The sequence below is a fragment of the Ciona intestinalis genome, chromosome 2, assembly GCF_000224145.3.
Source record: "Ciona intestinalis chromosome 2, KH, whole genome shotgun sequence".
NCBI lineage: Eukaryota > Metazoa > Chordata > Ascidiacea > Phlebobranchia > Cionidae > Ciona > Ciona intestinalis.
The window spans coordinates 2,279,760-2,305,184 of NC_020167.2; the positions used below are offsets into that span (position 1 = coordinate 2,279,760).

At 40.8% G+C, this 25,425-nt stretch overlaps 3 protein-coding genes across 5 annotated transcripts; 1 reads left to right on the forward strand and 2 right to left on the reverse strand.

The window, feature by feature from the left end:
- Positions 1 to 730: 730 nt before the first annotated feature.
- Positions 731 to 9,634, reverse strand: LOC100179165 (R-spondin-3-like). Of its 2 annotated transcripts, XM_026840829.1 has the most exons (6): positions 9,410 to 9,634; positions 5,727 to 5,880; positions 4,730 to 4,927; positions 2,141 to 2,233; positions 1,858 to 2,007; positions 731 to 1,459 (listed from the first exon to the last, which is right to left on the reverse strand). In XM_026840829.1, exons 2-6 carry the CDS (start codon positions 5,878 to 5,880, stop codon positions 1,281 to 1,283), a joined length of 774 nt encoding a protein of 257 aa, XP_026696630.1. In that variant the 5' UTR covers positions 9,410 to 9,634; the 3' UTR covers positions 731 to 1,280. The 2 variants fall into 2 exon arrangements, with proteins under 2 accessions (XP_026696630.1, XP_002123613.2); XM_002123577.4 differs by lacking the exon at positions 5,727 to 5,880 and having other exon boundaries at positions 9,410 to 9,623.
- A 3,181-nt stretch (positions 9,635 to 12,815) lies between these two features.
- LOC100184622 (tetratricopeptide repeat protein 29-like) lies at positions 12,816 to 18,233 on the forward strand. Its single transcript, XM_002127446.4, has 10 exons — positions 12,816 to 13,055; positions 13,347 to 13,464; positions 14,021 to 14,162; positions 14,548 to 14,629; positions 14,974 to 15,159; positions 15,513 to 15,630; positions 16,032 to 16,203; positions 16,669 to 16,884; positions 17,160 to 17,385; positions 17,968 to 18,233. The coding sequence occupies exons 1-10, from the start codon at positions 12,989 to 12,991 to the stop codon at positions 18,060 to 18,062; spliced, it is 1,422 nt and encodes a 473-aa protein (XP_002127482.1). The 5' UTR covers positions 12,816 to 12,988; the 3' UTR covers positions 18,063 to 18,233.
- Positions 18,234 to 21,902: 3,669 nt separating this feature from the next.
- On the reverse strand, positions 21,903 to 25,123 carry pou-iv (POU domain, class 4, transcription factor). 2 transcript variants are annotated; one of them, XM_009859203.3, is made up of 9 exons: positions 24,476 to 25,123; positions 23,813 to 23,990; positions 23,622 to 23,724; positions 23,359 to 23,552; positions 23,205 to 23,286; positions 22,976 to 23,086; positions 22,676 to 22,865; positions 22,380 to 22,508; positions 21,903 to 22,290 (listed from the first exon to the last, which is right to left on the reverse strand). In XM_009859203.3, exons 1-9 carry the CDS (start codon positions 24,638 to 24,640, stop codon positions 22,276 to 22,278), a joined length of 1,167 nt encoding a protein of 388 aa, XP_009857505.1. In that variant the 5' UTR covers positions 24,641 to 25,123; the 3' UTR covers positions 21,903 to 22,275. The 2 variants fall into 2 exon arrangements, with proteins under 2 accessions (XP_009857505.1, NP_001027972.1); NM_001032800.1 differs by having other exon boundaries at positions 23,205 to 23,552; positions 24,476 to 24,640.
- Positions 25,124 to 25,425: the final 302 nt, after the last annotated feature.

Sequence of the window (25,425 nt, forward strand, 5' to 3'; positions counted from 1 at the left end):
AATGCTCTAATCTTCTTCGAAGTTGTTGTGGCTATTGGAGGCATGGTGTGTCAGAGACCTCATGTAGAAATGCGTCCTTGCTGTCAAACTGTGACCTGCTTCTTCGTCCAAGTGATTCATTAGTTAGTTTACAGTCAATAGATGTGCCGGCGGTTATTCTGAGACTTTGAACTTTGTGCGCTTAATCCGTATATACGGTTCGCAGAATCGATCAATACCCATTAGTGAGGATGACGTCTTGGTTAGTGCTGAGGTTTAGGCGCTAACAGGTTAATGTTTAAAATCAAGTCCTGGAATCTTTTGTGGATAGACCTAACTATGGCAACGTGGAAAATATTGTGGTTACATTGCTTCGCCGATGTGGTTTAGCGTTGTCATGGTATGTCGCGATTCTACGCAACCCGTCACAATATTTACTGTGTCCACGCTTATTACGTTTGAGTTGGCAACGTGAATATACGTGTGCCCTTCGTGCGCTTTTCATGTTATTTTAATTTGTAGTTTAGCAGAAACAAATTTAGCTCATATCGCTTATACATGCCAATACCTTAGAGGGGATTTGAATATTTATCTTTGTGTATGATTGACAGTTGTTACAGGTATGTAAAGCAACCGATTTGAACTCTGCAGAGGATTGTGTGATCATTTGAGGTCTCTTAATCCGCTTTAGACATTGAGCAGTAGACTAAACCTTGCGGGGCGAACCACCAATTTGTTACTAGAGTCGATGTAAAAAAACAAACATACTTTTTATTTCGAAGAAAACTCGAACGACGCATAAGGTGCTCCCCGTCGCTTTTCGGGGCGACACGGTTGCTGATGACAGGGCAGTGTTGGAGTGGGAGCTGTTTGGATAAAATCTCCCGACAGAAGAGCCTGGCTTGAGATATTTAGCGGGCGCAATAGAATTTGTATTGGAGGGAGACGTCCTCGCCCAGCCTCGGAAACACAGAGATTGTGATTTGAAGATAATCTGCACTTAGCGGTGAGTGTTGCCGATGAACTGCGCATATCTTGTTGTTTGCATTGAAAGGATTAAGGTGAGCGAGAATTTGGCCGTTCGAAGGCAACCCTGCAAACAGGACTGCGGTAACTGGGCCGGCTGTTGCGGAAACATATTTCCCGGGTCGAACGCAAACAACATGATCGATGAGCGAAAATAGAAAATAAAGTAACGATGACAATAAAATACTGTATAACGCGCACGGAAACCACTAAAAGGCAATAACAATAATATAGAAAGAACATTCTCGCAAGAAGGACCAACACTCCTCGTCAAATCATGACCTGTTGGAGGCGGAAGATATTGTCGTTGGCGTCAATTTTCGAGAAAAAAACGAGCAGTTCACGCAAGGTCTGTTTTCGCGTTGTCTATTGCTGTGGCTCTTAGTATCATTATTGCATCTTTTAATTGTTTTTCTCCCTCGCTTCCTTTTTCTGCCATTCCTATTTCGGCGACCTGAAAAATAAGGTACAGTTTATCGGGTTATCGGCATGCATTTATCGCTGGAGTGTATCGAAGAAAGTCGATGACAGAGTTGTTTAGTAGAATAATGAAAATAAACGTTCAAGGTTTAGCGTTTGTTCCATAGGCTTTGTTAGGCCTTTGATCCACCATAAAGGTGAGAAGAGATAATGCGTCGCTTATGAGTGGGACTTGAAGGAATTTAATCTCAGACGGGTAATACAGAGAAAGGGATATATTTCAACCGATACACACTTGTTGAAGAAATACCAGCAACCTATCGTCACCGTTGTGAGACTGGCTTATAATCGCCCGAGGTTCTTGATCACACATCTATCTACTCGCTTGGAATGAAAAGATTGCAATCAGACTTTTGCTGTTCGGACACTTACAAATAGTTCTTCTCTTTCTGCCACAGCACGTTCTTTTTCTTTTCCTACACGCTTTGCTTTTCGACAGATATCGTTTCCGGCCGTAAAATCCACCACCGGGGCACCTCCGAGTTTCGTTTTTCCTAACATGACACTTTACTCGGCACTTGACTGAAAAAAAAACAAAAAAAAAAGGTTCAATACAGATGTTAACTCATTCTAATGACTTGCGTAACATTTAAACAAACTATTATATACTAGTTTGTCGTAACTGTCAATAAACATTCTGTAATCGTCCATTCACCTTTTTTGCATTTTCCGTTTGACTGCCGGTAATATCCTGCATTGCAGTGTAAACAAAAATTGCCGAAGCATGAAGTACAGTTCCCAGGGCATTCTAGAAAAACACGATTTAATCAACATTTGACGACACTAGACAATACTATATGCTAAAATATATTACTGTGGAGGAAGATGGGACACCTTTAGCAAATAATATTCAAATATCCGGATCGTGTTTTAAACAATCAACAACCGTCAATAGGAGTCGTGAGGATGCGGTTTTATAATTATTTGAATGTTTTTATTTGTTTACTACCAAATGGGACGAGAAAATAGAATGAATATAAGTGTCTCATCTTCTCCCACCTTGCCATGCATTATTATGTTTTTAAAGTATTCCATTATTCTCCACAAAATCCATTATTCTCCACAGGTTTATATTTATCTATTTTATTACAAATGTGTCCGAAACCGATATGCATTTTTGCAACAATATGATTTGCAATTGATAAAGCTGTTTGGCATGAGTCAATCAAAAGTTTTATTTATTATTAACTGGCCGTAATCTCCTTATTGTAAACTTCTTGAGGTCTATTGTGCCGGATGTTGACTATAGAAGAAAAGATTTGTTCCGACGCATTTAACATTAACGAGAAAGTACACTAATATATATTTTTAAATATACTGTACCAGTAAAATCTATTTTCTATATTAACAGAAGTTTACAGAAAATCCTATTTTCAGAGAAGCTATGCATACCGATGCGTAACATTAATAGTTCACAACGCGTCAGCAGTTCTAAACAAAGAACTGTTTCTATTTTCGGTATTATTGGAAGCGCAAGTATACCTTAAAATAGCTCTTAAACTCAAATGCTCTACTGTGGTATACAGTGCATTTTCAGTTACCAAAACCAAGTGTTTATTAAACAATAGTTATTCCTTTCCTTATTTGCCAACAATTTTGCGTATATTCGGTCATCATGGATCTAATTACAAAAACCGCTTCAGCTGGGCGAGGGCACTCCCGCACCGTATAATTTAATCAGCAAACAAAACAAGATTGTTCATTTAGCGGCTGCCAATAGTATATACTGTATAACGTTCTTGAATTTAAATCTAAGCAATTAGCATTTAAAGGTGTTGTGTTTTTTGTATTCGTGCGGTCATTTTCATGTTCCTATTCTTCAAAATGCGTCAACTTGGAACTAACAAACAATAGAGCTTGTGCATTGTTGTCGTTGAACCGGCTGTCGAAAAGGTTTTGTACGCAGCAGAGACATACGTAGAATTCTAAGCGTAAGTTTCTGCCAAAGAGTCTTTCTCATATTTGTTGTGCTGTGCTGGTATCTGCGTTCCCAGACGGTTTACGACAACAAACTGGTAGCGGTCTTGTCCATCATGCTATTATGACGTCACGATGCAAATAATCGTGTTTGGCAAATATTGGTCGTCGACACCAGGAATGTAACTATATGAATAATTAAGCGTCGGGTTTAGAACAACTTATGTGGGGTTTAACTTTTGCTGACTGGGTATATTTGCTACGGTGACCGGGCGTACAACTCTGTCACGTTTCGGGTTTCCCTCCCCGTTTGCATTCGTTGATTTATTAGATGTCTGTGTTTCGTTGCGGATTCTAGGGGCTCGAACGGTACTGATTGTTTGCGAGACGGGCGAGTCATTCGGGATGTAAATATTTTGCGTCTAGAACAATAGCCGGGGTGAGGTGGGTCTTTTTGAGTATACGCTGCCCTTGTGGGTGCGGTGGGTGAAGCATCATCATTAGATTCAAGTTACGTTTCTTCGCCAGCAGGAAAACAAAAAGTCCTCGAAAGTGGGGCCGGTCGATCACTGGCGCCGTGCTGTGATCACTTTAGCGGAAACGCTCGTCAAAGAGTCGTGAGCGGTTTGAGGAGTACGTGGAAATGAGCGGTTTGTTCTCTGGTTCCGGTCGAATAGGAGACGCGGGGAAAGTTGCACCGGGGTCGTGTTAAACAGCGTGTTTTACGAGAAAGCAGTGTTCGGTCGGGCCCAGGCATGAAATTGATTTGAAAAGCCGTGTCCCGGTGCGTCGCTCGCTTTTAGGTGCCATCCCCGGTTTCGTGATTGTGGCTTGATAGTGTGACGTATACACACTCCTAGTGACGTTCGAAAGAGCTTTGTGTTTCTAATGACCCCCTTAATCCGGCCAGATCACGATAAGTGACGTTGATTGGTCAGAAGTCCTGCCATGTTTGGTCCTGGCTGCTGTTTTGGTTTCAAACATTTTCTAAGTAATTACGAGTGACGCGTCGTTAGTAGGGTTATCAAGCGTCTGGAATTCGGACTGAATTATCATCTTACTTTTTGGAATTGCTCGCACCAGATATAAGTCGTTAAAACTCTGCACTAATTTACCGCTTTGGCCAAAGATAGCTACGTCTCATTTGCAACACGAATTGGGTATTCGATGGGCGCGATAAAGGCAGAGATATTTAAACATCAATGGGTACGAAAACTGACAAACATCATAATTAGCAAAGATAGATCACGTTCTTAAGGCATCTTAATGTATTATTAAAAGGCATTACAATTCTGCTAACGAATATTTAAACGTAAAATTTACTTACTCAAACAAGTACTGATTGTAACATTTGATCTTTTGTGGTAATATCCACTTGGGCAAGTTTCGTAACAGCGACCGATTTCTCTTGAGCCCAGCTTTTCTATTAATATGAACCACTTGGGTCTACATTTGAGGCACCCGTTTAAGAGATTGCATTCGGAACAATTTGTAGGATCGCAACGAACTTGCCTTGGAGCGAGAGCTGCATGTAAATTGCGGTTTATTTTTAAGTGAAATAAACCATAGAATTTTATCCGCATGCGATAAAGAAGATTTATTTAATTAAATAACGAAAGGGGCAAATAGAAGGTGCGGCACCTTATAAACAAATAAAAAGTAATCGTTTTGAATAAATGCTGCCCAGTTGGTGCTGATTATAACCCTATATATCAAAGGTTCAAATTTACAGTGTTCGCTTATTTGCATAAACAAACATTTGTATTCTTGTTTCAGGTTGTTGGGAATTACTCAGAATCAGTGGGGTTATGATAAGGGTAATTTATATCTTTCGTTTTAGATGGCCAAGTCTATGTCAAGTTATATAATGATATTTAGTGAAGATTACGGTTATATACAGCATAGCTCAAACGAAAATACTCGTCTTATCCAGTATTAAAAAAGGTGGTAAACTTGGCCATGTAATTCGTACAACCAGTTTTACCGCATTTGCAACAACATGAATTATCTAAATCGCAAAAATATGTAACTCGTGATGACTGTTGCCAAAAAAGGAGTAATCGCGTGAATTTGGCGCAAACAATGTTTTGTAGCGCAATCTGATATTTAGTTGTTTCTAGATTTTGGTACGATACGGCTGTGTTTTCCTGTAGTAAAACAGAAAACAGCATGTGCCAACCGTTTTTCGGTTTAAGCTAATACTTCGTATTAAGCGTGATCTTGGACTTTAATGTGTATATAAGTACCGCGTGTACTTGCCATATAAGGCGTACAAGGGTAGAGTGGCTAAACACACAAATATGAAGCGTGGATCAAACAAGGACCTTGAAATCTGTTGTAGTACAATGATCCGACAATAGTCGGTCTTGACCGAGGGTATCTTTGTGTGGAATGCCGCCGACGTGGGAAACTCAATGTGAGTGAATTCAGCAGCAAAAGAAGACTAAACAAACGCTCGAAACTATGCTGGCATTCCATCTGCAGTATTGAGATAAATTCGACTTTATTGAGACTTAAAAAGCTATGCTGGTCTGTCGTTCCATTAGGTTATCTGTGGCCCTGGTGACATCAAAGGGCATCGAAGATAGCGGATCGACGCGAACAGGTGTAAGTTTTATACAGTAGCTTGTTGACGTCAAAGTAAACGTAACCGCGGGACAAGTGTAGAACGATCTGTCATAATGCCTGTCATTTTGCAGTTTGCGAGATCACAGAGCAGCGTGTCGTGTTAGGTGGCGCGGTCAGTGACGAAATGCTTCATCGTCATTAAGAGATGAAATTACAGCCGGCGGAGTAAGCCGCTGACAAACGCACCGGAATTACCATGATTTTTCGCGGACCAAAATCAATACCGCTTGAATAATGCATTAGAGCGGCGAAAGGCTAATCAACGCTAGGCACGGGCGACCTAGTTGTTCTTTTTAAACTGTGGGAATTTTCCGGGCGTTAATGATTTTCTGGCGGCCGGTTCATTAACTGTCGACTTCGCGCGTCCTTTCACCGCGTTCCGCGTCGGCGGCCCGTGACATGACAATGGTGAAACAATCGCTTTCCTTCCGCTACAACATATATATCACATCCTAAGAAGATAATTTTCCAGACAGTCATGGGAACTTGGGCCAGATAAGAATTTTTCTTTCAATTTCGACTCACGAGTAGTTGTTGAACAGCGTAAAAACGGCCGTTTCTCATGTTGTGTTTAAATACCAAACATTTCAAAGTATCAGTTGTAATACGGCAATTTATCAACAGCTGTCGTCGTTTTACCTTAATGCTCAGATCTTACGTATCGGCCATAACAGATTTATAACGGTGAAAACCTCAGAAAAATACGATTAAGCCGGTTTCGCAAGGATTCGCTTAAGTTGAAATGTAAACTGCAATCAGATATGCGCTGAATACCCGACGAATGCAAATAAGGAGTGTAGCTTTGCATTTGAATTACTGAGCCTGCCTAAAACCACATATTCACAGAATATTATTTTGCGCCAAGCGGTAAGTAGCCAGGATGAGGCGATTAAAATTAAGTGGCGGATAGTTCTCCACACAGCGGTTAAACTCGACTATGCGGTTATAAGCGATTTGGACACTGTCCAAGTGCACGTTTAAACCGCTGGTCAAAGAGATCTTAGTTTTCAATGCGCTGGCTCGTGCTTAAGGATTAGCCTCCTCGGCCGATCTAGATCGCCCCCAATTAGGGGCAAGTCGGTCAAAGCGAGGTCGTACTTTACCCTGAAGTCGTCTAGTGGGGAACAGGAATTCCGAGGGGATTATTTAGTTAAACCCTTTTAAAAAACATCACTCATCAGGTCAGCCGGCGAATTTTGCTTCACTTACAAACCCATGGAAGCACAGAGATCGGTAAACAAGGTGCCCGCCAGAAAAGTGTTTTTGGAAACCGCCGAACACTCGAGCTTGGGCATATTTCAGACACTTTAAGCGCTTCAAAACTTGCAGCCCGGAAAATGCGGTTGCTCGACCACTTTAGAGACTATTCTTTTCTTTGTGTTCAACCCAGCTCGATCTATTTGACTGTGGTCAAACCAACGCATAAACGAGAAAATTTTGACGCGGTGACGTATAATCCTTTATTTGTTTTATGCTAATTACACAGCGGCCACCCATTCCCGTATTTACTTTGGCATATTAGAAGCGACTCACAATTAAATAAGCAAAACGGAACCCTAAAACATCAGACCTATAATTTAGCGGCCTAATAGGTTCGCAGAGGCCACCGCTAGTCTAAGCTTTCAAATAATGAGGCTAAAAGAGCGCGTACGAGCAACTCTAACCGATATCAAAGCGACCGACTGGTTCTTGCACTCGCAGTCAATCTTTCAAACACCGGGTTTTAAAAATCGACGAGGCTTGCAAGTTTGAGTCAAATGTAAAACATGTACGTCGAGTAGACAATACACATATATACGGGCTTGCCCCTTCCGGCAGCGATCAAAAAATTAACTTCGACTCCCGCAGCCCTGGCCTAAAATAAACTCCGCACAAAAGGACGGCCCTCTCTGAAACGGACTTCCTTTAGAATGTCGCGATTCGCGAGCAGACAGCACGACAAAGAAGCGACGAACAACTTGTTACAACACGAAGCCTTAAGAGGTTTCCGCACCACACTTTCGATTTCAATTCGGCGTGTCGTGTACTGCTTTCATCATAGTCACCTGCACCGATCACAAACATTCCTATGACGTCACAGTGGTGATTCTCTATATCGCTTTGTTAGTGCGCGATCCCATCTCGTCCGCCACAACTTTGAAGTCGCCCCACCTTGGGAAAGGTTTCGATTTGATCCTAAGGTTCGGTGCCAAGGAGCAACAGTGTTAGCTGGGTCGCCGCCTTGTAACAATACCGCACGTCATTGCATCATTTACATCGTATATTCGGACGCGCCAACGCAAACGCTCAGATTTTAGTAACAAAAGCCGACCACACCAACATGACTACGGAAACGGGAAAAGCGTGGTCGGGTCCTTTTCGCAACCAAAGCCACAGCGGTTGGCACGATCCAGTTTGCAGCCAATTAAGTTGCTGGCTGATAAAGACGTGCCTGTCAGTATCTATACACGAGGATTATAAGTTTTCAATCTAACCGGAAGTTTCTAAGTTTTGCGGAAAGGATGGCAAGGCACAATTCTCCCAGTCGGTGCAGCTATCGCGAAAAATCAAAACTTCACCTTCCCGTAGCCCGTAATATCTGCAAGCGCATCTCGAGCAAGTTGCGGTCCCGTTCAATTTTCTATTTTTATCGAGCCGGCCGCTAAATAATTAATCCGGGCCCAAAACACAATCTGAATTCCTTGCCGAAAGGGCTGTGATTACGTCATGACGCATGCAGACGGAATTACGGCGTACACCGACATTAGCGGACGACTGGGACGTTTTAATCGAGTTTGGCGTACAGTCAGTGCTCATTACGTAGCCGTCGCGGGCCTGCTGTCCATTATTTCAGCTGGCCCAATCGATGAACTGCTACTTAAGAAAACCACCACACTCGAAAAGGCTAATCCTGGATTTTTCTTCGGAAGTAACGTTTAAGTGCAAGGTTTTCCGGTTATGGTGTCTTTAACACTAATTGTCTATAAATCAGCGTCTTAGCTCGGTTCTGTGTATCGTGAATTGAGCTCGGGGCGAGTATACGAGATGCGACAGATTCGACGTCAGATATATAAAGCGAGTTCCCCAATCTCGCTCGGGGTGAAAAATGTAACTCGACCCAAGAAATTTCATAAAAAGTACATCCCGCACTTGAGTTTGGAGAGGGAACCGCTCCCTTTTCGAGAGGCACTTGGAGTCAGTCGGCCCGATGATGGTCGGCAAAACTCGCAGCGGACACTGCATGTTTATATTACGCGTGTTTTGAAAGTACTGTAAAACCGCGGTCGCATTTTCGCGGCTGGATTATGGCGACACAGTCCCTGTTTGTCGCCATAATGTGAAGGAATAAACGCCTCACCTCAGGAGCGTCGCGGGACCTCGTGTTCAATAGGTGACTTACCTGATGCGGTTCTTTGTGCGTCACAGAGGCAGGAGGAGTCGATGCAGAATATAGCCATAAACGCTGCTGTGATGTAATAAAGGTAGGCCCACTTTATCCCAATCAGCACCATATCACGGCGAAGACGTCTCGGCATGTTATAAACTTTTCATTTCCTGATGCTCTCATCAGCTTCATTCTTATGCCTTCAGGGCAAATTCTTAATTGCTGCCAAGGTATATGAGAGGTTAAAACAGTACACACCAATCACTATCCACACGACAGTCTGCAGTTCCCAACCGTACACCGCCGCGTGTTTGTGCATCAACCTTGCCTGTCCCGCTGCCGAGTACGATATAAAGGGAGCCTTATTGCGTGCACGTCGCTTCTAGGCGTCAGGACCACTTAATCTACGGCTACTATCTCTAGAACCACAGTGGTAAGTTGTCTTGAAATCGAACTAAACAAGACACGACCTGTTATACGGACTTTGCACGTATTTCCCGATATTCAGATCAGTAAAAGTGACGCACGGCAAACATTCTTCGGTCTAACAGCCGAGTTTGCTTCTTCGCAGAACTTCTATCGCTTTCGAGGCGGTTAAGCAAATTATGCCGGCCGACCGAACTCGGGATTACGGCATTTGGAATATATGGGTTAAATAGATTTAATTAGGCTTCGACATGGATCGTTAGGGGCGGAATTCCGCTATTTGGCACCGTCTCTGACATAAACCCGCTATGCACTGATGGAGTAAAAGTCGTAAATCGGCAAGCTCGTTTTTGTGTAAACAGAGAGGGGCTCGGTTACACTATCACTTGGCAATCGTAGATCTCGCATTGAAATATAGCTGGCGAGGTATTACGGCTATTTCCTTTGTGTTTGTTTACTCGCTAAGCTCGCACTCGGGTTATAGCTCACAGGTGCTTTTTCCTCGGCGTGCTGACGTAACAGAGAATTCCTGTTAAGCGGCCTTTGTTGAGTCACAAGGACCGCAACTACAACAATGCGCATTGTTTCGTTTGATCATGGCCTGCTACGTACACCCTCCTTACAACAACTTAAACAAACAGACTGATCAGATGCTTGCCCTCGAATCGTCTAAACTTGAATAAATCCAAATCGGTCGTCGTCTCTTCTCGTCTTTCTTCTGTTTGACGGCGTGACGTCACGCGTCTACGCAAACACGAAAAATTCGCCAGTCGCTTAATTACTCGCTCGAGAAAGTAGCTTTACGACATGGGCCAAAAGTCCAGGTTCTGACTCCTGATTTTTACCTGACTTGGGTGGTGCCAAAATGCAAAGTAGTTTTGCCAACACATCCGCATAACAATGCACTACATGTTGCATACGCAGCAGGCAAAACCTTTGGCGAATGTTACCCAAATATGGGAAACATGGAGCGTGGTTGAAATAGCTGACACTTCAGCTCATAAGAGCCTAATGCAACCTCACATAATGCATGCATTTAGTCAAGAAATTTTACGCTTGGCCACTTTGTCTCGGCTTATAAGCTGGCTTTTAGGCGCGGTTCGCCCTCTGTTTATTTGAGCATGCAGAAGAACATTCCACTAAAGTTCGTCTATTTTTCATCACAATCTCGTAAAATGCACCGTCGCAGCTAAAAAACGACTAACTGGCAAGCGTAACTTACTCCTCGCAGAAGCTTCCACTAGAAGCCGATGGCAACGTAATCGGAACCCTCCGTTTATTTTGGTTTATAAGGATTTATTTGGAGGGGACCTCAACCGACCGCATAGCTCCGTGTTTTGGACAAGAAACCACAGCTCGATTACAAAGTTCCGCTAATCGTCGCCCCGAAGATAGATGACCTCGCGGAACGGCGTTCAAACTTCTTGGTCGTCTCACCGGAATTCCGCTATAGTTACTCTTCCGACTTCTGCTATTTGTTCGTGCAGCACGACCGCACGAAACCAACCAAATCACGAACTTTGTCACGAATGTTAAGACCTAGATATTGTTTGTATTTTTCATTGCGTCAAAACAAGTCTTCCGTTTTAGGAAAGAGCAGAACGTTTACCACAACTCTACAACATACAAATTTGTGGCAACGCACTTGACCTCGGCGAACGATTTGCTAGTCATTCTAATCCTACGTGCTATATCGGTTTCTCTGGTTTATTTTACTGCACGTTCCGGCTAGCCCGAAATTTATCTAATTTGTTTTCGTTTTGGTTGGTTTAAGCATCTTGCCGTTCAGGTAGAGTGAAGATTCTGTATAACTGCATTAGAAATTGTTTAGGCATACTTATTATCCCAAACTTGGAGTAAGTACAGATTTCCGGATTAGATATAATCATTATAACTACTTTAACAGCAACAATATTGTCAATTGTCTGGAATACAGAAACCTTTTGTTTAATCGTGTTTGCAACTACAAAGAACAAAGCCTATGAAGTGCCGTAAGTAAATGATAAAAGTTGGCAGAGATTTTTGACCGTTTAGGATAAACGGATGCCTATGGATGAAATTGAATGAAACGAAGCGTTTCAAAATAGACATCTTTCAGCGAGTTTTGAAACCAGTCAATCACACATACCAAACAAAATGTGTTGATGTTCTTAATCGCTACTGCACCCTTGTGGTGAAATCAAACCACACATCAAAGAAAAAATGGTAAATCGAGATATATTTTGGATAGCAAAATGTTTTTAATTGATCAGTTGGTTGCATAATTTTTGAACAGAAATTTTAAAATGTTACAATTTATTCGGCTGACAGGTGGCACATTTTGTTGCTTTTGTTTTTCATTCAATGTTTCCGCATGTCTCAATGCTCAACTATAGGGCTTCACAATCCTATAGCGCAACCCTACCATTTTAAACATTTTCCAAATGAAACCCTATAGATATTGCAACAGATTAATTTAAATCTTTCGAAAGGTAAAATCTTAGAACATAAGTAGGTGTTCTATGCTTAAAGGTAAACAAAACTTTCTGTAATTTGCATTAAACGCGTCAGCAGTAGGGCGATAGTTTCTATTTTGAAACAATTTATACAGCTCGGTCAGACAAAATATAACATGTTTGGCGCCGTGGAACAGTGGTTAGCGCTTCTGTATAACCCAGAGTTTTCGGGTTTAAAGCCTTCCGAAACATTTCACTTCTGATGTCGCTACAAGACCGAAAGCGCAACAAATAAACGTTTTACCTTACTTGGCATAAACTAACGCTTTCAAACGACGATGTAAATAATTAAAGCGCTGCCGTATTAAACATACTGAATTCATTTGTACACCACTAAAAATATATTATTTATTCGGGATTTACCACTGATACATCGCGGTATAACAGCACCCCTATGGTTGGTCAACTAGTACTGCCCCTAGCGGTAAAGTTATTACTATGACAACAGTCACCGAAACTAAAGTAATTTTTGAAGTAAAAATCGTTTATATTTTCGTTTATGTCAGAATTTCCGTAATCGAAGTACTTTTATGGCACAGAAAAGTATATACATCACGCTTATCACAATTAATTGTAATACTATTGCGTTACTATGTAAATTTTATTCAAAAAAGTATCCTTTCATTAACGTAATTTTAAACTAAATAAAGCACATTAAATTTAAAAACCAAGTATGACGACACTACCGGCAATCAACGCAAAGGGTAATCGAGCAAGTACAACTTCTGCCAAGGAAAGAGGTCAGTCCCACCTGTGCTTGTTGTTTGCTATTTGTAGAAGTAGACCCTTGTCCCTTGCTACCTCTCGCACTAAATAAAAACAAATTACCTTTTCATTTTCTTACTAAAAAGTAAGTAATAGTCTAAAAATGCCTGACTCACTTTCATCATTCAATTTTTATTCAAAACCATAGCAATGTTTTACACCTCACACAATCTGTGTTGGAAACCATTAAAACTTTCTTCCACATTTTGCTAATTCTCTAGTAATCAAACATATAATCTTATTAATAACCAAGAAAATGTTTACAGCTGCTTCCAATGTAAGTCGTAGAAACATGAGATTCATGACCTGGAGGGAGAGAGAACTTGTGAAGCAACAGAAAATACGAGATGAGAAACCAGCCATGTCAAAAGTGGATACCTCCATGTATGATGTATTGGGTGGTAGTGAAGAATCTTCCCCCACCTTATTTGTCACCTTATTTTGCCACCTTATTTGCCCCCCACCTTATTTGCTAACCACTAACCCCTAGGTTAGGGGGTTAGGTGTTAATGGTTAGGGGGCTAGTAGTTACTAGTTTTAGGGGTTAGTAGTTAGTGGTTATAGGGGTAAGTGGTTAGCAAATAACGCGGGGGAGTAGATTCTTCACTAGCACCAACATATTAATATATATCAATTAAGTTTATTGTACCATATTTTTTGTGCCTGCTTAAAACAACATTTCTAGAAACGATAATAGATCTTGTTGTTTTTCTTAATTTTGTTGTCATTTAATAATTTTAGAGAGTAATAGTGCAGTATTTTTACTTGACATTTAAAAAAAACATTTTTTTGTGAAAAAAATATTTTTTTTTTTACCAATGAAACAATTTATGCGAATAAAACTGTCTAGCAAACTAGCAATAATCTAGCAGAAAGACAACAGATGTCAACATACAGCAGAAGGATGTCAACAAACAAAAATCTATATATTTTGTTGCAGATATCGAAATTCATACAAACACAACATGTGTGTGGAAATGCTGAAAGAAGGTTTCCATAAATCATTTGAAGAACTTTTTAATTTAATCGAACAAAGGAAAAGGAAACGACTTGAAGCAGGCGTGGACTCTGTGTTGTGGCATGTATGTATCAGTTTCCTTGTCTTTTTTTTTGATGAATGTAACTTACTTTATCCTCCCGTGGACGGAAAATAATAGTCGTTAAACACAGGTGTTCTGTTTTTATACACCTCGTGTCAGCTTACAAGTTACCATGTGTGTTACTTTGTGGGAGATTATTTTTTTAAAGATTTTTTTTTTATTTTTTAATGTATGGCTAATAATTAGACAACCCTTTACTTAGTGACCACTGGGTTGGAGCAATTTAGTATACCATTAGTCGTAATGATTTAAATAGTGTGTTATCATCTATGGGGTAATGTGTTTTAACACACTGACATGGCTAAGGGTAATAATAAGGCTAACGTTTTATCAAAGAAAATATTCTTAACTAAGTTGTATGTTACAGGAAAAATCACTTGAAGAACAAAGTGAGAAATTAGATCAACTGTGGTTGCATCTTACTAAGGCTGAAGCTGCATTAAGAGTTGGTAAGATGTTTTATATATTATATATCAATGTGGAGCTTTTTGAAACTTTTAGAGGGTGTTTCATTTACATACCATGCATAATTTCAGGAAAATGAATAATTAAAACATCCTACTAAATACTCTTTGGCCTGTTTTTTTTTATTAGCACCTATAAAAAAAGTAAATTATTGTTCATCAAAAATTAAATTATATGGCGTTTATTGTAGGAAATTTTTTTATAAGTGAGTTATTTATATTATTTATTAGGTTATTAAAGAGTTCAATAGACATGGTATAAGGGTCTAGAAAAATCCTATAGCATACGTATTTCTAGAAAACTAATTTAAGAGCAAACAATTAACCAGGAAAGTGGGAAGAAGTTTATGCTGCTCGCCATCAGCTTGCTCAGTTTTTCCTCAGCACCGGGGATCAGTGGCTCTCGGATCATTTCTTTAAATCTGCTCTTGAGACGAGTCTTAACATCCGATTAGATGGAGGACGCAGGGAAGCTGAGGCAAACTGCAACATAGGACTCGCCCTTGAAAGAAATGGTAACATTTTATTATGAGTTCTTTGCTTTGTTCTGCGGGGTTTGCATAATGTTTTACGTCGGACATAAACCAGTTTAGATCACTACTAATGGAAAGTTTTTAATATTATATTTGGTAAGCTTGCCCCCCTGTATCTACCAACACATGTGTGTGTGCTTATACAGTTGAGTTAAGCGCTAGTGACACCAATGGTTCAAATTTCCTAATTGTGTTGGAAAGTAACAGTTTCTACCATTAAGCACAAGGAATCGTACTTTGTAGTTCTGTGTACTGTCAGACCAGCACATTTTGATCCATGTTCTGAACCTAAGCTTTGCTTACATTTTTAACTTGCACATTATGCTTATGCACAGAACAATACAAGTTATCAGCGGAACATTTGGAAAAGTTTCATCAGTTAAGTGTTGGGAGAAATTGGACGGATGAAGCATCATTACCACACAGCAGTGCAGCTTGTCAACATTTGTCAAGGTACTGAACAAGTTTTCCCATTTACTGGATAGTAAATAAAATGAATGGCACTGTGCCTAACATTGTAGGCATATGTAACATTGGGCAAAACGTTTAACGGCAACTGTTTCAAGCCCGTGGTCGCTTAGGGGTTGTCCAAATTCAGCCATATATTTATATATATGTATATAATCTAAACATATCACCGCACAGTCACCCATATGGAAGCCGTGAGGTGTATGAAATAGAACGTCAGTGTTTTAGTGCTGTGGGGTAGGATGGGACACCTAACATTCGAATAGTTTTGGGTTTTTTTTATTTTATCGGCCAAGTCATAGCGGCATTCTTATTGTTCAATTACTGGCAGAACACTACATTAAGCTTTTTGTTGAAATAATTTAATGCAATCTTCATTTTTTCAGAATTTACACTGCACTGTCAGATGCCACCTCTGACTTGCAAGAGAAACAAAATTACCTCAACAAAGCTTACAGTGTGGCAAAGGAAGGTTCGGACCCCATGCAGGAGGCCAAGGCTGCTCTGAAACTTGGGCAAAACTATGAGTTAATGAAAGATTCCGAAACAGCAATTGAAGTATGTGTTTTAGTTGTCACTGTATATTTCGTGTTGCAGCCACATATACTACACTTGTTTCCAAAATGTTTTTTTTGCATTTATTTCTACACCTTTGCTGTATAGGTTGTAGTCATTCCAGTGAATGACACAAGTATACAACGTTGAACGTCGCTATGGAAACATATGCCAAAGGAGCTATTTTAGAAAATAAGTGGTCTATATATGACACCTGCATAAAACGTGCTAAACGTTTTGTTTAAAAAAACGGTCCATAATGTATTTATTTTAAGCTTAATAAAAATATGTCTTTCATATTACTCAATAAACCAAATAAACGTAAAATATTTTTGTTAATGTCTTCTGTTTCCATATACCAAGTTTCCACATATGTAACTTTGTGCTGTTTTTATTAACGCATTTCAGGACTTTTAGAACGTTATTTGAATGTCAGAATGTGTAACCAGAATACTCTGTTCCATATAGTACCTTAACCATTCCTTGGAAACCGCCCAAGATCTCCATGACAACGAGTTGATTGGTGAGGCTTGTGAAGCGCTTGCAAAGTCACATCAGACGCAGGGTAACGTCTCACGTTCTATCGAATGTTTGGAAATATTCGCCCAAACGTCACGTGACAGCGGACGGAAGACAGAGTTGGTGAACGCTTGCAACTGTCTTGGTGTTATCTACAATACCATGGTGGGCATAGTTTTTATTGCGTGTTATTTCAAGTTAGTATTAGCATTTACTTATCTTGTTGTTGCCGTATGTGCTTGGGCAAGTTACTTCACGGTAATTGGCTCCCAGAAATGTAATCACCCACAAAGGTACATGTGTGGTAACTTGTAAGCGGGCACAAGCCACGTGTTATAACAACAGTCGTTTTCTGGCGACGCCAGGATAAATTAAGTTACATTACATACACAATTCAGAAGAAAATTTGCGTTATAAACTTTAATTTTGACTGTATGTAGGGCCACTACGACAATGCAGTAGATCATTTCACTTCGGCGTACCAAGTTTCCAACGAACTTGGCGAGTTAAGTGAGAAATCTGCCGTGCTGCTTGGTGTAGCACAAGGTAACGCGATGCTCAACGCATTCAAGCATAACATGGAGATTCCACGACGTCATATGATGGACCGAATCATTGATTGGAAAAATGAAAGATGCAATGAATTTGGTAACCCGCTACCTACAGGTATAGTGGTATTTTTATGTAAAAAGGCACGACAGCATTAATGCTATAAATGGCGCTTGGATGCTCGGCAGCGGGCATGAGTATCGTGTGAAATTTTTGTTTCAACCTGTAATGGCTTTTACCGCGAAGAAAACAAAGGAATATGTCTTATAGACTTAAATCTGTACAAAGAAATACGTGTAGGTTTATCTCTCCAATAGAGATATCTGTCTGAGATTTCCACTAATCCCATATCCACATAGTGGACTACTGTCTTACACATATATAGTCACAGGTTGCGATCTAAATATTTATCATTTTTGTTTAATACATTGTGACGTTACATATGGTTTGTTACGTCACTTTGTTACGACGATCACCATTGTGGGCGTATGTGTATATTCGAAATATACCAATACGGTAATTCCTTCAACCCAATGCTGCGTAATCGGTTCTCCAAACTGCCAGCGAAAAAATACAATCACACACAAAGTTGCATATGTGGTGACTGGTAAGATGGCACGAGGTGTACGAAACAGAACAGAATGTTATTATAACACCTGCGTTGCTACTGAAAAATATATTACATTCATTTATTTACAGTACACATGTCTCAACCACCGACCCCACCGAGAGTACCTGACCCTACAGAGCCGTTCCGTCAAGTTGAAGGCTCTGACCTCATTGTGACGGAGTGATGACGTCAGTTCGATAATTTTTATCACGATTTGAAACAAGAAATGGAATAAAGGCGGTTTACTTAAATTTTGTCGCGAGGTGGCGCTGAGGAGTTATGCGATTTTTATTTTTTCCAGCTATTTTTATAATAAGCTCAATGGATAAGCTTTTAATACAATATTTGTTAAGAACTTATCGTTTCTTGCGTTGGTGGAAAAATCGATTTGTAATACGGAATATCTGTATTTACTTAGGATATAGCCGACGCTATAGCCGTATATATAGTGAACTTATATACCACATACAGATACACTTTTTTACTCATTTCCAAGCAAACCAAATGCTTTTATAGGATCAAACTTTTAAACTCAAGTTTGTTCATCGTTAATTTGCGGGCGTGAGCTACATCCATAGATCGCTAGGTACTGGTATCGAATCCGCCAGGGCTCGAGGTCTCGAACTTCTAGCCAACACCATAGCCATTTTTAGACTTTCGTGGGCGATCTTTTCGTGTTGATTAAACATCATGCGGTGAGCAACAGGTGAAAACAACTTGACGCGGATGAATATTTTATCGGTAAGGTCGCACAGATGTTGATAGGGCATCAAATATTAATAACTTGCAAGCGGTTGATGCAGAGACGGGACGGCTCTCGGCTGCTGTTCTCCGCGCTTTTCCAACTCGTCGTTGTTTCCGTCCCGAGATATACATCCGCGATCACGTGACGCCGAAATCGATCAGTATGAAATATTGATGAGCGAAATACGCGATGCTGCAGTGCACCAAGTCGATATGCATCTGCGAGGGCAATGGTAAAATTAACGGGGGCCCTGTTGACGCCAGCATACATAAGCCCCAGTTGTTAAATTACTTGCTTTCATATTCTCCAGCGGTATTAGTCCTCCGATATGCTTATGGCAAACTGATGGTGGTCGAAAAACGCTAACGCCTCGCTTGAAAATATTTATATTTGACAATCCGAAAACATTTAAAACCTAATACAAAATCTATGAAACAGAATTCTGGCCCTTTTGTATATACGCTCTGCTTAACTGAACTTTCGCCTTATATGCTTTCTACACTCACTTAGTTCGCCCCAAAACTATCAGGAGCGAATGAACAGATTCCACAGAATCCACTGCTGTTTAATTGGACAGATTGAAGCGCGAAAGAAAGTGGCAAAATGAACATTTAATATTTATTAAAGTTGTTCATGAATTCGAAATGAGCTCTGAATATTTTATAAAACATTAGCTCGATAAAATATTGAAGGCGACTTTCGGGTCTCTTTTTGTGGCACACATTCTTCGTCAGAAAGTCTTTGATCGGGGTGAGGAATGTATTGGTTTTGTCCTGAGAGTTCATGACTAAATGTCTGTTAAAATATCGTCTAATCTTCTTTTAGTGCTATTTCAGGCTTACAGGTTTGTTGTAAAGATTACATGTTACAATTATAGCTTTTACCGTAAGCGGGCGTAAGGATTAAAACTTGGATATATTGCGACGGTGTGGACTTGAACCCGGAACCCCTGGAGTGCCGACTTCGTAGAGCGATTAACTTCCAGCTGAAGATGATCGTGTTAGTGCCACGTGACCAGCGCGTGCCGTCTGCCATCGTTGCCCTGAGGCCCCTTGCGCAAAACAGACGCCCCCGCGACCGTGACGTCACGATTTAAATCGCCGTCGAACGTAAAGTTTAAATTCTTCCGACATCTGCCGCTTGCACAAGGTGTATTGTGACGACAGTAATCGCGGTCGCTGCGGCATTTGTCCTGTCATAATCCTGTCTTTCCGGTTGCCATGCGGTGGACGACTTCTGTTCCACGCATCCGTTTCATAATCTCGTACATCATTGGACTCCGACCTTTTTGACTCGTACACATAAGAGCGGCGAGCGAATTTTCGTGTGGGCGCGAAATTACATACAAATTATATACACGGGAGCGGGGAATATTGGATTTTAATAACACCCCAAGAACATATTGTACTGCACCGAATAAAAGCTGGGTCGAATACTTCAAAGGTTGGCAGCAGGTGACCTCACAGTGATTGTTGCGTCATAAACGAGCTAACTACGTGTAATAACGGCTCGAAATAATTTTCGAATGTGTTTCGGGGCTCGTAAACAAATCCTGCGCGATCCTTTAGCGACGGGCGCCCAAAGGAAAATAGCCGCCGTCCAAATCGGGAATTGGCGACTACAAAGACTGGTTGATCCCTCGACAAAGCGAGCAGGTTTCAATTGGCGGGCTAACCTGCTGCCGAAAACTTTGACGAGAAAAGTTCCATCGCGCGTTCGTTTCAAGCCGCCATATTACTATGGGTATTGTGACGTAATAAAGGTGGGCGGTTAGAAGTTCGCGCGTTTCGTAATTTCCGGGTATATTTTCTGCGTCGCATTTTCTTTACTTGTCGACCGCTTTAACCTGGGCGGCATTAGAGCCTGGGCACCCGTTCTTAATGCGTTTGTGACGTCATAATGGAGAGATCGTTACTAATGGGATGAGAGTAATCGATTTTGTTTGGTCACAATGACAGATTTTCGAAAGACAAAATTTCGACGTCGCTTTTGCGAATGCATCCGGGAATCGTAAATTCCGCGTCAGACCAATTTGTTGTTTGTCTCTGTAATGGAGAATACCTTTTATTCGATTTATGTGCATTGAGCCACGCGAAATAGTCTCAAAATGGTGAACCTGTACTCATGTTTACTCTATTCTGTTAACTACTTTGGTACTTTAACTTCGAAAAAATTAGTACTATATATAAATTTCTTACCGACCCGTCGTATTATTCGTTTACGTTTCTATAGTTTTAATACCCGGACATCGGGACGAAAATTCGGCGGGAAATTCGCTCAAAAAGCCGGCGTCGCTTTGGCTTGCGAACCGAGGCCGCTTTCGGTGGCTGGAGAAATAAATTAGTAATGAGAGAAGGTAAAATACACCGAGTCGTTAATATTTCATTTTTTAATGAATTATTCAACCCGTGCAAGTGGTGATAATTTGCTTGCAGTTGAATATTTATGAACTACTTTACTCAATCGCTCTTTTGAATATTTTATTAGGCGTCGAACAGCGCCGCTGTAATGCAGCTGCGGCGTTGAGCCATTTCGTATCAATTTTAACATCGCCCACCAAGTCTACCTTGATGATAAATAAGCCGATATATTGCCAACTTTTTATATTAAATTTGCGTAAATTCCGTTTATGCTTTAAATTAATTTTTAGTGTTTGTACCACAGAAATGTGAACACCGTATTTGCCCAATCATATTTTTACCCACATTTTTAAGTATTGGTTAATTTAAGAAGGTTATCTCGATACTGACTTGTCGATACACCTGATAATACAATGTTGTGTAATGTCTATACGGTGCGTAGTTTTCAATTGCATTTACGTAATTTCATAAAAAGTGAACCCACATACAAAAACAAACATTTGGCATGAAATGGTATCATGCAAAATACTCGGGCCAACTACTGAATTGCCCAAGGCCCGGGCACGTGGCAGAAGATTAAATTATGTAATGGCTTTTTGCTGGCAAACAGCTGCCTTGGAAACACGAGTGAAGCGCAAGACGCAGCGGGAGACAGAAAACGCCTCCATATATTTTATGGCTTATTAGATTTTTCTCTAAAATACATTTTCCTACACTGAGTATCAATGCTGTTGATGTAAGTGATACAACTTGTACCGTATGGCTTACTGTGGTTTCTGTTGAAGTTAAACCGTATCGAGCCCCACTACATTCTTTAGCATCCGAAATACATAAAACCCTGCTATAGCATATATATGCCTGTGTGTTTTGATTTTAACAGTCCAAGAGTATATGCTCGCCGATTAAGAAATGCGGAAAATTATTGACAAAATATTTTATTGCATCGAGGAACTGAATAGAAACTTGAAGTCGACCTCGCACCGAAATTGAAGAAACAAGAAGAAGTGAAAAGTGCAAAGAAAGTATTTACATAAGCAAGGTTAATTTGTAGGTATCTGCAGTGTACGAAACGAATTAGATACCACACTGCAGAGCGCACATTGGTAAACGAAGAACATAGGTCTATCACAGCGTAATCAATGTCTCTAAATCGACACGGCTCCAGGTGCATTGAAAAAATATACGAAATGTCAGTCGATCTCGGATAGGGCAGTGTTGAAGGTGCAGTACGTTTTATGGGATGGTGCAAAGCAATTGTGCTGTCGAATGCATTGAAGAGGTCACAGCATATTCTACATAATCACGTCCTGAAATATTAAATAAATAAACTTAGTTTCACAGACATGGCAAATATTTGAAGTAGAACAATTAAAGTTTTTTTTATACGAACACCTACCCCATTAAATGCTGAAAATTTCATTCTCTTTTGTTTCTGCCTTTGATTGCAAAACCACACACGCACGACGTTTTTCTTTAAGTCGAGCTTTTCCGCGATTGCAGCGATTTTCTCAGACGAAGGTCGGGGCTGGAAAGACAACAATAATTTTACAACTGTTTGAAATGATATCCACACGAGCAAGTCTAATTTTAATACAAGAAACGTCTCAATACTAAACCGACCTCCACCATTTTAAGTGATAGTTGTACACAAGCTAGATATACAAACACAACAACAAACATTGCGCTACCAACCTGCACGGCGAAGTAAGCCTCCAACGAACGTTTCTCCGGAGCAGCGATGGAAGTTCTTTTTCTCTTCTTTTCTCCCATAGCAGCATTCTCCATCTTCCTCCTGTGCTCTTCCTCCGCTTTTTCTAACCACGTGATCAAGATTGGTTTCAAGGCGACCATGTTGTTGTGACTGAGTGTCAAGGACTCAAACCTGTGCACACAACTTTATATTAAGCACATTATACTTCATTGGCTACTTATTTAGTGGATAGTAGGCAATAATAACATATATATGCGGTTATACATGCTATTTTTACGAACCTGCAAATTGTGCTTTGGCTCAGCGATCCAACACCCGGTAGCTTGAGGTTGGCAAGAGCTTGCCCAACATCATTCTGCGTCACTCCAAGTTTAATGCGTCGCTGCTTGAATCTGAAACAATATTGATCCTGGGTAAGTGGCTGTCGGGTCAATGCTGATATATTTCTTGGCGTTCCTCACATTACGTCATCCACATGACGTCATAATTAGGTAATTCCCGCTGCCTTACCTTTCTGCGAAGGCTTCTAGTTCACGGGGATCGGCGTCGTACTCGTTGGAGGTAAAACTTGGCACGCTTGGCGGAGGGGAGCCTGTCACAAAGACATTTGTTACGTCATCATCCCATTGATCACGTGGTGTAGTGCAGCCAGACCCATATTTACCGGCTTGGGTGATGATTGGTGCAGAGATGGGCGTGACTGATACAGTCGAGTGCATTGCTGATGACGTAGGATGGAAATGATTCGGGGGGTTGTAGGTTGGGGCGGGGTGGGTGATGTAATGGGGCTGTGACGTCACGTCTGACGTCATCATCACCGACGAGTTAAATGTTGGCGGTTGATAAGTTGGAAGGCCACTGTAACAAAATCATGTTCATAATTCCTTTTATTTAATATAATAAGTGGTAATTGTCATGACAACGCACCAGTGAGAAGACCCAAGTTGGTCGATGACGTCACTGCTGTCAAGACTTGTTTGCAGCGCCGCTGAGTGGTGGAAAGCGGGTGGAGGGTGCATTGAACTGTAAACTGTATAAAGAATATTTGATGTCAAAATTTCAATTTTAAAATAGGTAAGTTCTGGGTGATCTATGTAGTTCAATGTTGTCATTCTTACCTGGTGGTGGTACGGCTGATGTTGTGTGTTGTTGCGTAACGTAGTGGGGGGCTGGGGGGTAATAACTGTGGTTGGTCGGTTCGGGTTTAAACTGACTTTTTCCGGGATATTCTACAGCGGCCAACGCTTCGGCCTGGCGAGCAAGAAAACTCTCATCGAATCCAGCAAACAGATTGCCCTGTCGAGAAAAATGTCATTTTATTTCTAATGCATAAATCGCGTATTATAATATCTACAGCGGCCCATATTATCGTGAGAAAGCTTGCAGACATGAGCTGCAGCTGTTTTGTGACGTTAAGTACAAGTTTCCATCCGACTCGGGCGAGGCCGGTTGTTTGTCTTTATACTTTGTCCCGGTTTTCCGATTTCACGATCATTACTCGCTTATGACAGGCGCGCCATTTTGTTGCCAAGCAGGCAGATGCGACATAATCACCGTGTCCGACGCAACATGTAATTAAAATATGTCGCGAAATCATAATTTCATCAAAGTCTGAACGAACCTTGTACCAAAGTCGTAAAAAAGCAAACCTTACGTATTAATATTTGTAGAAATACGAGCATTACGAAACTTTACCTTGTAAAAATGCGGAAACACAGTTCCGCAACACAGAAATATTTCTTGTCGTGTAAAATAGTTTAATAGAACATTAATATACTTACGGAATATGCCACTGGCGATGCCATGCAGTGTCGACGGACGGCATCTGCAGCGTTATGAAGCGGGGCGTATTTCTGTTCACCGTAACTTGTATTGAGTGGTGTCATTGTAGTAGGTGGTGAAGGAGGGCGGTGGTGATGGTGTGGAGCAAGCATGTTAGTAAACATATCGTATCAAAAAATATACAATAAGTCTGTATACAGCTTTTGCCTATAGATAATAATATGAACGTGAGTCTATATTGCATTGAAACTGTCGTGGCAAAAATTCGATTGATTCCTGTTGTAGCCTTACTTGTTCTGTTCTATTATTTTCACTTGTATAACTTTCACAATTTAACGACTTTCTTTATAAAAATGAATAATTAATCCACACCACTTGCATGGGGTGCGAAGGCAAACTTGCCACAAATTGCATTAATTTCTAATGAATTAACTCGAGTGCGACGAAAAGTTTGCTAAAATATTAATATTTTATAAAATCTCAACTCTCCTAGGACCAAATCGTTTAATGAATAATTCAACCCGAACTCTAGCGAGCACAACACTGAAATGAAACCTATGGTTCTACCACGACCGCCCATCGTGCGCCTTCCTTTCTCTCTGCCTTGCTACGTAATAATCGTTGCATTGTGTCATCTGGTTCTCCGGACGGGCGGGTTGGGTGTCACGTGCCCAGGTGTCTCTGACGTCACCACTATCCATCCGTCGAGCGGATTTTTCAAGAAAATACCGGAACTTTCGAAACCGGGTATCAAGGTGGAATGAGCATCAAATATTCAATACCTTGAAAAACTTGCTTAATAATCAATCACTGCGAGCACCGTGGCTTCCTATAAACTGCGCAGCCACTGAATACGTGTTCCTTTACCCCCAAATCGATTGAGACTTTTCTTGCAAACATGAACTTGAGTATTTAAGGTTCCCAAACAGAGGCGGTATGATTCATTTTG